General features: G+C 40.0%; 1 protein-coding gene and 1 long non-coding RNA gene across 3 annotated transcripts in view; one reads left to right on the top strand and one right to left on the bottom strand.

The window, feature by feature from the left end:
- SLC22A15 (solute carrier family 22 member 15) overlaps positions 1 to 8,549 on the bottom strand; it is a gene marked incomplete at its 3' end in the record, with an annotated part of 73,261 nt that extends 64,712 nt beyond the window's left edge. Inside the window, exon 1 of the mRNA XM_019661454.1 lies at positions 7,489 to 8,549. Within this exon, the coding sequence (XP_019516999.1) occupies positions 7,489 to 8,082 (594 nt within the window). The remainder of the gene's footprint in view (positions 1 to 7,488) is intronic.
- A 9-nt stretch (positions 8,550 to 8,558) lies between these two features.
- LOC109392795 (uncharacterized) lies at positions 8,559 to 10,908 on the top strand. 2 transcript variants are annotated; one of them, XR_002126124.1, is made up of 3 exons: positions 8,559 to 8,721; positions 9,930 to 9,991; positions 10,319 to 10,908. It is a non-coding gene; the product is annotated as an uncharacterized LOC109392795 (long non-coding RNA). The 2 variants fall into 2 exon arrangements; XR_002126123.1 differs by lacking the exon at positions 8,559 to 8,721 and adding an exon at positions 8,729 to 8,830.
- The last annotated feature ends 2,456 nt before the right edge of the window (positions 10,909 to 13,364 follow it).

Below are 13,364 nucleotides of genomic sequence, written 5' to 3' on the forward strand. Positions count from 1 at the left end.
TTTTTAAGCTGAGCCATCCTGCTACCTGTTGGCAGCTCAGCGGCTGCTCAGCTCGGGCTGGACTCGAACCACTGTTGCTCAGAGCTCAAACTCTTGAGCGAGCTCTTAACCAACTGAGCCACTCGGCCGGCCCTAGAAGTTTTTAAAACATAGTAAATAAAATGAAAACACAATATTAAATTCTAACTAGGCAATTTTTCTGCCAAAGTCTGAACCTTCTTTGAATCTTTAATTCTAATTCATTCCCTTTGTTAAAACAGAAATATTTGCAAATATGTTGAGAAGTGCTAGCACCTAATGAGACTTCCTTCTAGATAAACAGAAGGATTAAAGAAGAATCGAAAAGGGAATAACCCTCTCACTTGATGAGTTAATGCGACTTAATACTATTTCCATACACCACCTAAATCTACCATGCCGGGCATTCTTTGGGATGCCAGAGAAGGCATAAAGATAGAGGATTATAGAATCATAGAATCAAAACAAAGGTGAAAGGATATTCTTGGAAAGGGTGAGAGATGCTTTCCTCTTGGACACCATGGAGAAACATATGATAGGTGAGGATAAAAACTAATTCTGAGGTACAAGGAAAGGACGTTCAGGAAGTTTACATCGAGTTACCTCTATTTTCTTCATAAAGCTGGAACAAAGAATATCTGGGGAGAATGAGAGGAAGGGAGTCAGGAGAAATTGGGCTTGAGAAGAGTGATAAACATTTGGCAGGAAGAAGTGAAGGCCAGAGCTCAAGAGTGACCCAGCAGCATGGACTGTGTGGGTTTTAGAACTATGAAAAAGAGGAAACCATCAACCTACAATTGCAACAAAAGAGAGCTGAATAAGCAAATTAATTATGGTATAGCCAGGCACTGGAACACTATTAAATCTGGAAGTAGGTACATGTATGTTTGTGATATTATTATCTTATAATTATTAATATCTTATCATTAATGATAATAAATAACCTTATTACTGGGGCCTATGGGTTGGTCTTAATGTGATATTATTATTAATGGCTGTAGCCATTAAAAAAGATGTAGTTGTTTACTTATGGGCACAACAAGGCATTCACAATATTGTTTAGACAAAATCAGGTTAAAATACAAATTTTAGCAAAAAACATAAAGGTACATATTGGTGTTATAAAAAGTCTGGAAGGCCATACATCAAAACATGAGCATGTTTTACTTCTGGGTGGTAGAAGTTCTGGTGATTTTTGTTCTTTTTTCTTTTCTATATTTTCTCTCTTTTCTACAATCACACATACCATTTGTTGATTACCATACGATTCCCATGAATGAAGATATTCGTTTCTATTTGAGCCTTGGGTCGAGGAGGTCAGAGAGGAGATTCCTGAGCTGTGCGTGTCTTTGGCTTGGACGGTTCTTCCTTCCACAGCAGCCTCTAACTGTGACGATGAAAACCTCCGAGTCCACATTGACACAATGCCAACTAATTGCCGAGCATGGGGCAACTTTAAGAAATCCTAAACTTGCAAAATAACTGAATGAAATTTTCAGGATCCAGACATTTCCAAGAGCACAGTGAAGACGAGGGGCCGTCTGCTTAAGTTCACTCAGCCAGCTGCAAGCTGGCTCTGAAAGCATTCAAGCATAGTGTTCTTTATGCTATAGTCACATTTCTCGTCTTCATATTTTTAATGACTTTTTTGTGCCATCCTGGAAGGTAATACTGTCTGTGTCAGGGCACACGTCAAGCAGCTGTGGGTGACCCTGGCCAGGCATGCTGCTGGCGGTTTGGGTGCTGGAGAGGTGTTGGGCTAGTTGCTTTCCAAGGCAAAGCCCAATGCTTGATATGCTCCATGCTCAAGAGAGCTCCCTAAACCTTCAGGAGACCTCCTGTATCTCCATAGCCAGGGATGGAAATCTGAGGGTCTGATGAATGTGCAGCTTCACCTGTTTTACACCAGGGGGCAGTATCTGTCTACAGACAGCAGCTTCCTGGGGACATATTGGGGGTGAGTGTAGTTAGGGTCTCTCTGACCTACGGTGTCCCACTCACCTACAATGATGGATGGAACACCAGGCAAAGAGTCACCAGATTATCATTCAATTCCCAGCCATTTTTTTGTGGGCCGACAGAACTAAATTTGAGGGTAAGGGCAGCGTCAAACTTGCTCAAACTCGCAGAGAACCATGGTAGAAAGTCACATGCTTTGTGACTTTTACTAATGCTATAGCTCTCATCATGGCTGACCCCCTGGAGGTGGTGAGAATCCCCTAGACCAGGGGTCGGCAAACTTTTGAGACCGAAGAGCCGCCAAAGGTCGACAAACTGCGGCTCGCGAGCCACATGCGGCTCTTTGGGTACATACATGTGGCTCTAAAGTAAAATTGAAAATGAAAATAAAACTATCATAGTTTCACTTATAATATTACTTTAAATTTTCATTACTTGTAATAATATATTTATGGCTCTCAAATAAGCTTTAAATTGTTGAGGGACAGGATTGGCTCTTCCAGGGGTCGGTAAACTTTTGAGACAGAACGTACCCAAAGAGCCATATGTGGCTCGGGAGCCGCAGTTTGCTGACCCCTGCCCTAGGGCATGAGGGCTGGTCTTAATGACTTGACTTTGATACAGTAAGGTCTTCACTATAGTTTATAGGGTGAACTTCATCACTTCCCTGTGGTTTACAGGTTAGAACCACCAGCTATCCACCTCAGTGACACCTCATCAAAAAGCAGTATTCCTATGAATCTCCTGGAGAGAGTGGGCATGGTGACAAATGCAAGCAGGTAGAGGATGCTAGTTGTAACAGTTATGATGAGTTCCATGCAAAGTGTAATAAAGCACCTGAACAAAACTCACTCTACCTCTCCCTCCTAAGTATTAAATGACCACAATTCACAGCCATAATTGGTTAAAAAAATATCAATAAAAGAGTGAGCTGTTATTCTCATACAGTGAGCTGCAGCATTCTCTTCTTGGTATACGTATCTTCTTTTCTTTACTGTTTTTTTTTTATTTAACACAGAAAAGCAAACAAATAAAATAAGATTCACAAACCCACCACCACAATTAACAAGTAGCATTTTATCATATTTGCTTCAGGTTTTAAACATCATATTACAGATCTAGAGGAAATCTCCTGTGTAACCCTCCCCAGGTCCACCCCTCCCTGCCTTCCCAAGAAGCAATCAGTCTCATGAACTGGGTGTGAATCCTTCTGTTCCATGAGTTTATATTTTACATTGTTCATATGTATTCATAAATCAAATATAGTATTGCTTCGTAGGTTTTGAAAATTTGTAATAAGAGTATATGTCACATTGTATATATCACGCTTGTTATTTTTTCTTTTTTTAAGTGCTCAATCATTGACATCCATTTTCTATTCTCCAATCTTTTTTTCCTGCCGTGTGTATATTTTAATTAATTTATTTTAATTTTTAAAAATAATTTATTTTTCAATTACAGTTGGCATACAATATTATATTAGTTTCAGGTGTAGAACATAGTGATTAGACATTTATATAGCTTACGAAGTGATTCCCCCCTGATAAATCTAGCACCCATCTGACACCATACATAGTACAATATTACTGACTATATTCCTTGTGCATTCTTTTATATCCCCATGACTATTTTGTAACTACCAATTTGTACTTCTTTTTAAAATTTTTTCAATTATAGTTGACATTTAATATTATTTTATATTAGTTTTAGGTATACAGTATAGTGGTTAGACATTTACATAATTTATGAAGTGATCCCCGATTAGTCTAGTACCACCTGGCACTGCACATTTAACTTGGTGCTACAGATTCATCCATGTAGCTGTGTATAGATCTAGTTCATTCATTTTAGCTGTTACATTCTATCAAGTTTATACTACATTTTAATTATCCGGTCCCTTTTTGAGAGTCATTTAGGTGGTTACTAATTTTTGTTATTACAGACAGTGCTACAATAAACATCCTACCCATATTTCCTTATACACACATTTAAGCGATACTGTAGGACAAATACCTAGGGGTCCAATGCTGGGTTTTAATTTTACTAGACAGTGGCAAATTGCTCTCTAAATGGGGTAGTTTCTACTTCTCATTCTCATCACACTTGTACTGTTAGACGATTTAATGTTTGCTAATCTAATAAGTGTGAAACGATATTTCATAGTCATTTTAATATGCCTCTCCCAGATGACCACTGAAGGTAAACATCTTTTCATGTGTTAATTATTATGGTTTCTGCTTCTGCAAAATACCTGTTCAGTCATTCCACTTTGTAAAACACCATGAAAAGATATTTATTACATGGATGATATGAACGCACTGGTAGTTCTAGGATCTGAAAAATCAGGTTGGGGTTGTTAAGCGTTGACATAAAAATAATGCATTCTGGAAACACCAGAGTACTGCACCTCAAGCTGCGGTTCACAGCAGCATCGCAGTGTGGCTGATAAAACGAATGCTTGTTACAGGTTATGTGCTCCTGTGGGTTAATGGATGTTTTAAATTCTGTGCAAATTATACTACAACCTATGATTCACGACCCTGAAGAAAATGAAGGAGCTGAAGTCTGTGGCTTAGAACAAAGAAGTAGGGTTCATTTTCACTTATGTCTAACGGGATCAAGAAACAAAGAATTGTATTCCAAACTTCCTCCTCCTGTCAGACAAGCACACACACACACAGACACAAAGTACTGCTGATGGCATCAACTCTGAATCACCATCGGAAAATAAAAACAGTAACAAGGTAAACAGAATCATTCGTACTTAAATACCACAAATAACTCTTACCAAGGGAGGGCATGTATATTTGGGAGATATAATTTTTTTCTAACTTGAAAATTGTAAATTGTACTGCTTGTTCCGAAGACACCCATTTTTATATAAGGCAATGTTTTTTCCTTTAGCTTTTTGCTTATATACTTTAAAACCCCATATCGCTATCATCAGGGCATTTGTATTTTATCATGCCCAAGAGACTCCATAAAATCTGCATCAATTCTTCACGTATCTGAACATTAACCACTACAGAGAGGCCAGAGATTGTGTTTGCAGGAGTGTGAAGGACAGTCGCCTAGCCAAAGGTAACTGGATATTGAGGTAACTTTTGAGGAGCTACATGAAGTATCAATAATCCAGGAAAACTGTTAACCTAAAGACCTTGAACTCTGGCTTCGTAATGTGGTTTTGTCCTCTTAGTTTGAACTTGGATGTGTTTGAAGCAAAGGGAGTTAAAACCATTTTAAAAATAATAATAGTCTCAGAAGGGAGAAAAAAACCAAAGGATCTGTAAAGTTTCCATCCCTGTCCCTCTGGTTTTGTGTTCCTCAGCTGGCTGTGGTCATTACCAAACCGCAGATGCAGACAAGGCCCCTGCTGAATTCAGCGAGGGCCCCTCTCTCTGGCAGTCCCCGTCTCTGGCAGTCCTACAATGTGCAGGGTAACCTGTCCAACGCACCTCTCTGGGAGGGCTCCCTCTCTGGCAGTGCTGCTAGCGGTTGCTCTGTATCTTCCTTGGGCAATGGTATACAAGTACTTTGGTATTAAAATCAGACATCAACCTCCTTCCACTTCAGCCAACTCTGAAAGGGTTTCTGACTTTTTCCTCTGTCAGAGGAAGCATACCCCACAAGAATGATGACAGCATCGTGTTACAACTATGTAACAGGACTTCCCAGTACTGTACTCCCCTAGCCCAAACCTTTCCAACAACAGACTTGGTAGAGAGGTCTCTGAGGAACGCCACTCTCATATCCATGATAGCTAGGACCACCTGTCTCCCGAATCTCAATGGGATGGCTGAGTGCTCATAAACATGTAACAGCTGTGAAGGATTCACTTCTGCCTGCATCGGAACAACCCCTCTGTTGACCCAGGCATAGCTACCGACACCTCCCTAGCCCACACCTATAAGATAAACAGTCAGTCACTTCATTCCCAGCACTCTAAGACCTGGTTTTTCTACAGCAAACATTGGCCACCTGTCAGGCAGAGTTCAATGAACAGTCATGGTCATAGGCTTAGACCTCTTTGATACCAAACTCTAACTAACTGGGTCAACCATAAAGAAAAGTAAGGGAAACTTAACCGGTGCTGAACCCCTTTTAGTGCCACACACAAGACAAATTTATTCCAGGTTGGTGGATGCCTGGTTAGGCAGGTAAGAAGATAATGACACAGAAGGTGAAGTGGAGTACAGGGGTGCGAGTGGGGAGGTGGGATTACTCGGAGAGCTAGTTGTGTTCCAGGAATTCTTGGTTAGAACAGGAAAAGAATTTTCTCAAAGAAAAATATTACAAATGAACATCAGGCAAATATCCGCCACATGTCAGGCAGAATTCAGTGAATAGTCATGGTTACAATTCTATTCTCTCTGTATTAAACACTCGTTTATGATTTAGCACCAATACTTTCTCCTCATAGGCAAAGTACCTTTAAAGCTAAAACAACAAACTTGAAGGAACTTCAGAATAATACATATTTGTGAACTGAGAACCTGTTTTGCTAGAGAAAGAACTGACTTCATCTACCAGTCCATCATTTGAGCGTTTCTCCTAGCTGGTGATGAAATCAACCAAACTTTCAAACATTTTAATGGACAAAGGAATCAGTAAGTCAACCCTTACCTCCCTCCACCCGCATCTTCCTGTTGAGCAGTTTTCCTTACGCAAGATTTAAGCAACTGGTGGACTGGCAGTTACACTCCTGACCACCCTGTACTTTCCTCAGGATGACTAGCATTACAAGTTAATTGTAATTATTTGTCTGTCTGCCTGCCTCACCCCACCCCCACTAGAATGCAAGCTTCCTAGGAAAGGGGCTTTGATTGTTCTTCATTGCAGCCCCTGCTAAGCACATGGTAGGCACTCCTTAAATATCTGCTGAATGAAGGCATAAGCAAAATGACTGACTCATGGTAAATACTACCAAAGGATTTGTAAATAAAATGTCTTTAGAATATTGGGAGAATTGATGTCGAACGGACTATTTAAGCTGCAAAGGAGTAACTCTTGCCTAGCAAAGTGTATTTGCAGTGACCTTGAGCATACAGAACCCATATTTTTAAGTTGGGGTGTGCAAGTAGCCTGAGAATTCTGTATAATGAAGAAGTAATTCCATTTTATAACCACACATCGTAGATGGCATTATTCAACTTATAAAAGTCTCAACCCGAGGCTGGCCTCTGGGCCGAAGGACCCAGCAGAACTTACTTGTAAACCAAGGAGAAATAGGCCCTACGCATTGACAGCTCCTGTAATATGAAACCCTCTCAAATCCTGGAAAAGGTGCTAAATAGATACCCAGAGCTAAAGGGGGCTGCTAGAGCTCCGGACCTTTCGTCAGCAGTTCTAGATTCCAAGGTGACAGTGCCACAGGTTAGAGCAACAATTCTCTCTGGCATTCACAGCGTATTACAGGTAACAACAGAAACTGACATCCCTTATTAACCAGCCCGTCGTCTGAAGTACCGCCGCCCTCCCCGCCCCCGCCCCCCCACACACACACACTCCAACCCCACTCGCGGTGAGGGGGTGGGTGGGCCTGGCAGAACCGCCGAAGGGAAGGTCAGAGGCTGACGGCGCGCTGGCGACCCAGCGTTCCAGGGCCCAGCCCCGCCCTCGCGCGAGGTCCGGGCGGGGGAGACCGGCCGCATCACGGGTGTTCGCAGAGCCTCGGCGTCCCAGCCGGGCCCGGTTGGGAGAAAGCGGGGACGCCGAGCCCGCGGACGTGGGGAGCTGTCGGGGCGGCGGGGGACTCACCTGCAGCAGCACAGCCAACAGGAAGCACAAGTACATCTGGAAGATGCCCATCTCCCCCACCGCCTGGAACGCCTCCTCCACCTCCATGGCGAGCTGCGCGCTCGGCCCCGCCCGCCCGGCGACCCCCAGCGCCGGCGCGGCCCTCCGTCCCTCCCCCGGCGCCCGGCGCCCGCTCGGACCCGCGGGCGGGGTCGGCTCCGAGTCCCGGGCGGCGCGACGACGCGCGATCGGGCGCTGGATGCCGGGTACCCTGGCCTCCGCGCTTCCTGTTAGAGTTTTTTTCTGGGAGGGATTGGTGTCTGCGCCGCTGAAAGTGAGAGGAAGAGGAAGTGGCTCGGCGTGAGGCATCCTCTCCGATGCAGAAACCCGGGAACAGCAGCCGGGTCTAATCCATGGCCCCTACTTCGCGGGCAGGGCGCGAGCTAACCGGTGGGCGCCCTGGTGGCAGCTCCGCCGTATCTGTCCTTTTGTACAAATCTGTTTAGTACGTGAGGTGGGGAGGAGGTGTTCCAGACCCTTTGGAGAAGAGTGCTGTTTCACATTTCTTCCCAGTCCTAGCTTGTGCTGGCTGTGTGGTCAGGTCACAGGTAAACAAAGCCTTGCACAACCGTGAGATCGATTTGCTTATGGAAATCAGAGGGACAGAGGCAACACAAAAGAGGAAGGATTCATCTGTAGGACAGGAGGCGACGGCTGCCACGGTGTTTGAAGAGCAAACAGAAGTTTGTCAGGCTGGACATGTGGAGAAAGGCGCAGCAGGGCCAAGGGACACATATCTGGTCACCTGCCTTAATCCCCTCGTGGCTCCACCTCCTTAGGTTGGTTTTAGCAGCTGCACAGTGTTCCATTGTCTAGGCCATGGCCCGAAATACAGTACTAGACAGAGAGAGGCAACCAGCTAGTCTTTCATATAGGATTTTACATCTAAGAGAGTGAAATAGGCTTATAATTTTCCATGCTTCCTACTATGCTTGTCTGGATTTGGCGGTAAGATTATAGTACTTTAGTAAAATGAATTGGAAGTGTTCATAAAGCGCTCCTTGAAACCATCTGTTCTTGGCTTGTTTTTGAGGGAGAGCCTATATTATACAGCTAGGTAAGTAGATAGAGAGGTAGATAATCACATATTTTTATGGCTTTGTGTTCATGAATTACATATTTTTATGGCTTTGAGTTCATGAATTACTCTTAGTTATTTTTTTCTAGAAATGTTTTTATTTTAGCTAGTTTTTTCTTTTCTTTTTTAAATAAACTGGTTCATATTATTCTCTTCAGGTTTTTTAAAAACAGGTTCTACCTGTATTTATGCCCACTTTTCAGTCATATTCTTACTGTTCTATTCTTATCAGTCTTGTTAGAGGTTTGTCTACTTTATTATTTTTTAAATAACTGGTGTTTATTTTGTGATGTTTCTTTTTGTTTTCTAGTTTATGGATTATGTCAGTTCTTTTCTTTCTTTACTTACTTTTGTTACTCCGTAATTCTCTTACTAGCTACTTGAAAGTTCCATTTCCCTGCTTTCAATTTTCCTTTTTTAAGAATAATTATGCTTAAGGCGATGTGTTTCTCTCTGGGTACTACTTTGCCCTGTTCCACAAGTTTTGTCATGTGGTACTTTCCTTGTCTTTATATTTAAATGTTCCATGACATTGTAATTTCCTCTCTAACTAATGAGCTATTTGTTAGTCCATTTTCTTTAGTTTCCAATTAAAGGTTGTTGCTACTTTGTAACCATCTTTTTATTGTTAATTACTAACGTAAATGCTTTGTGAACAGAGATGATATTAAATCTTGGAAATTGACTTTTCTTGTGACTTGGTATGTGGTCATTTTAGAGAAATGTACTGAATGCATTGAAAATATTCTCCCTTTGTTTGGATACAAGGTTCTCTATACATTAGATTAAGCTTATTAATTTTACCTAAGTAGTGTATATTACTACTGAATTTTTTTTCTGCTTAATAATTTTAATAAATTATTATCATGTTTTGTTTTTATCAAGTTCTTTTTACTTCTGTAGGTACATAAAAGTACCCATTCCTTGTATCATGATGAAATTAGCTCTTTATGCTTTTACTGCTATTTGTCTTAATTTTTGCTTTATTTAATGTTAATATTGTTACATCAGCTTTTTATTGTTATTATTTTCTTTGTAATCTATTTATTTTCATCCTTTTTGTTTTGTTATGTTCTAGGCATGTATCTGGAAGGAAGTTTCTCTTGTCTATTCAGTCTGATAGTCTCTGTCTTTTAACAGGTGAGTTAAATTCATTTATATTTATTGTGATCTATTTGGAATGATTTCTACCATTTTGTTTTATTTTTCTGTTTACCAAATTCTTTTTCCTTCCTGGGCATCTGTTGGCATCTTAAAGCCTTTTTTATACTGCCCTTTTCTCTTTTTGCAAATATTTTGGGGAGCTATAGATTACATCATTATTATTATTATTATTATTATTATTATTATTATTATTATTATTTTGGTAGTTACTTTCTCCTGCATTTTTAACATCCGCATAACTGTACACTGTTCTACCATGTTTATAGTTATTTAACATATCTATCCTCTCTTCAAACTCTTAAGGACCTACATAAGATTCCAAAAATGCTTCATTGGACAAAACGTAAGAGGACATAAAAATGTTATGTTCTGGAAAACTTTGTTAGGTGACTCAAGAAATGACTATTGTGATGCCAAAACACTGATGGAAGAGACTCATGTGAAGTGTTTTAATAAAGAACTTTCATTGTTAAGAAAAATTATCCTGCCCTTGGAAATAATAAGAAAGCAAGAAGAGGATGATAGTATGTGTTTTCAATGTGGTCATGAAGCACTGTTTAACAGGCCCCCCCTAGAATTATATAATTGTATAGAATTACCTGTGTTTGACTTTGCTATTTACTATGCATTAGAATCCAGATACTGTGCAGCTACACGTAAATTTGTAGATTTTTTTTTGGTAGAGATATAAATGATTATGTTCAGTAGGAAATGTAATCTGTTATTTCATTGCCCTGTGAAACATTAACTTGTTTTGTATCTAATATAATAATCTTATTTTACATTCTGTTGTTTTTTTCTTTCTAGAAACAACCAGTCCCTCAAACTCTCTTTGAATTAGCTTTACCATCCTACTGTTTCCCTCATCAATTAAAATAAAATCTCTGACATGAGTTCATTCTATATTCATAAGATAGTCATATTTTTAACTTTTGAAAGTTTTTCTTTGATATTATGATGTGTTGGAGTGAAAAAAATTATAAATTAATATTTTATACAGTTATATAGCTAAATTAATAAATTTTTAATAATTAATAAATTAGTTAAGTAGAAATTGGGTTATTTCATCTTACTTCCTAAAAGCTTATATATTTTAAGTGAATCAAATACTCTTCTATATATTCAGTGTTGATTTTTCTTACATTGGGACACACATGCTAAAAGGAATTGGTTATTGTGAGAACAGAAAGTACAACCTGGGTAGTGTCAGAAATGAGGTCTGATGGGTTGATAGAGGCCAGGGATGCAGTATGAAGGAGTCTGAACGTTTTCCTACAGGTGTTGGAGAATCACTAGAAGTGTTTTAAGCTGGAGTAGTGTGATTTTTTTTCTTTTAATTATTTTTTATTACAAAAGACACATTTTTTAGAATTAGTTTCAGCTGTACAACACAGTGCAATAGTTATACGTTTTACCCCTTGAAGTGACAACCCCCTCCCCCAATCCGCCGCCCCACTTCCCCCCAATATCATACATATCTATTACAATTCCCTTGACTCCACTCCCACACTATACTCCACGTCCCATGTATATATATATATATATATATATATATATATATATATATATATATATATATTCACCAGAGTTGACATACAATATTATACAACATCAGCTTCAGGTGTACAGTGCAGTGATCAAGCCTCTTCCCCATCCATGATACGGTCTCCCTAGCAAGACATGCGACCATCTGACACCCTACAAAATATTTACATTATTAATTATATTCTTTCATGTACCTGTGGCAATATTGTAGTTATGTATTTATGCTGTCTAATCCCTTCCCCTTCTCCCTCATCCCCACCCCCTCCCAACTAGCAACCATCAGTTGTTCCTCTTTATCGCTGAGACCACTTCTGTTTACGTTGCTCATTCATTCAGTTTTTTAGGTTCCACATATAAGTGAAATCGTATGGTATTTGTCTTTTTCCAACTGACTTATTTCACTTAACATAATAGTCTCTAAGTCCATCCATATCGTCCCAAATGGTATGATTTGAGTAGTGTGATTTTTAAAAGAGGATTTGGCAGCAGTGGAAAATACATTCAACACCAGTTGAGACACCATTGTAATGGCAAGACCCAATGAGGGCCCAAAGACTTAAACCAGTAGGATGTTAATAGGGATGGAGAAATGAAGTCAAATTTAAAGTAAAATCTGCAAACATTGATAGTGATTGCATTTTACAGAGGCAAAAGGAGAAATCAAGAATGTTCCTGGCTTTGATGACTGTGAATTGGAGGTACTATTAACTAAGATAGGAAACATAGAAGGTGGAGTAGGTTGGTGGTGCGAGGTTGAAGGGCATATGACAGGAACGATGGGGGTGACAGGCATTGCTCTTTTAAATAGTCATTGCCCCTTTAAGATCCTGCCCTTCCCCCTTAACCCACCCAGGCCCAGCTGGATTTTCTTGCCCTAATTTACAGTCAGTGTCAGAGCTTCTGAGCATGCACTAAAGGAAGAGAGGACTAATTAAATCTCTCCTGAGGCTCAGCAAAGAGTTCCATTTGGAGAGCATATTTTTTCCCCACCTGACCATTCTTTTCTCATTTTTCTTTTTCTTGAGTCATTTTCTACCATAATTTTATAGTACTTGTATCTTTCTTTTATAACTCAGGACTAATGAACATCTGGGTTGTTTTTTTTTATAATAAAATAATGTTTAGAATAGGGTATCTATCAAATTCACACTTTGGAGGCTATGAGAAAAAAACAGATTAACTTTACCTGGTGAATTACATAAAGCTTTGAAGCAAATATACTCAATCATCATCATCTCTTTTATTTTAGAACCTGCGTCCCCTAACCACTGTGTCATGTCTTTTTCTTCATTGGTAATTTGGTGTCCCAGACGGCTACTGAAATTTGGTGTGCCAGATAATAGACTTCATGTATGTTACATGTGGTATCAAAATCCTTAGAGATCCGTGTTGCATACCAGCCTAAATGGACCCAGAGTTAGTGTCTCTTCAAAATACTGGACGAATATTTTTCCTTCTGCATAAAACTTCATGCTGTCCGTATGTCACAGCAACATACGTAAAGATAGCCAAAGAGCAAATACCTCTGTCAACATTAAGTTGCCATAGACACAGCAAGTATGATGGGAACAATCAGATTACAAAGAAGCCAGATTTTGTGGTAGATGTCTGAAAGGAAGGAGCAAGAAGACAAAGGGAGGAGAAGCAAAAAGAAAATGGAATTAGCAGTGAGATGGACGTGCTTCCACCATTTGGCTGCTTGAGCCAACAACCATCATTCGGAAACCATCCTTATGTGGGTGAAAAACATACACTAACACAGATCTAAATTTAGTGTGGAGCAATTGGCCATTTCCCTGTCTCG

Source organism: Hipposideros armiger, unplaced genomic scaffold, assembly GCF_001890085.2.
Source record: "Hipposideros armiger isolate ML-2016 unplaced genomic scaffold, ASM189008v1 scaffold_349, whole genome shotgun sequence".
Taxonomy (NCBI): Eukaryota; Metazoa; Chordata; class Mammalia; order Chiroptera; family Hipposideridae; genus Hipposideros; species Hipposideros armiger.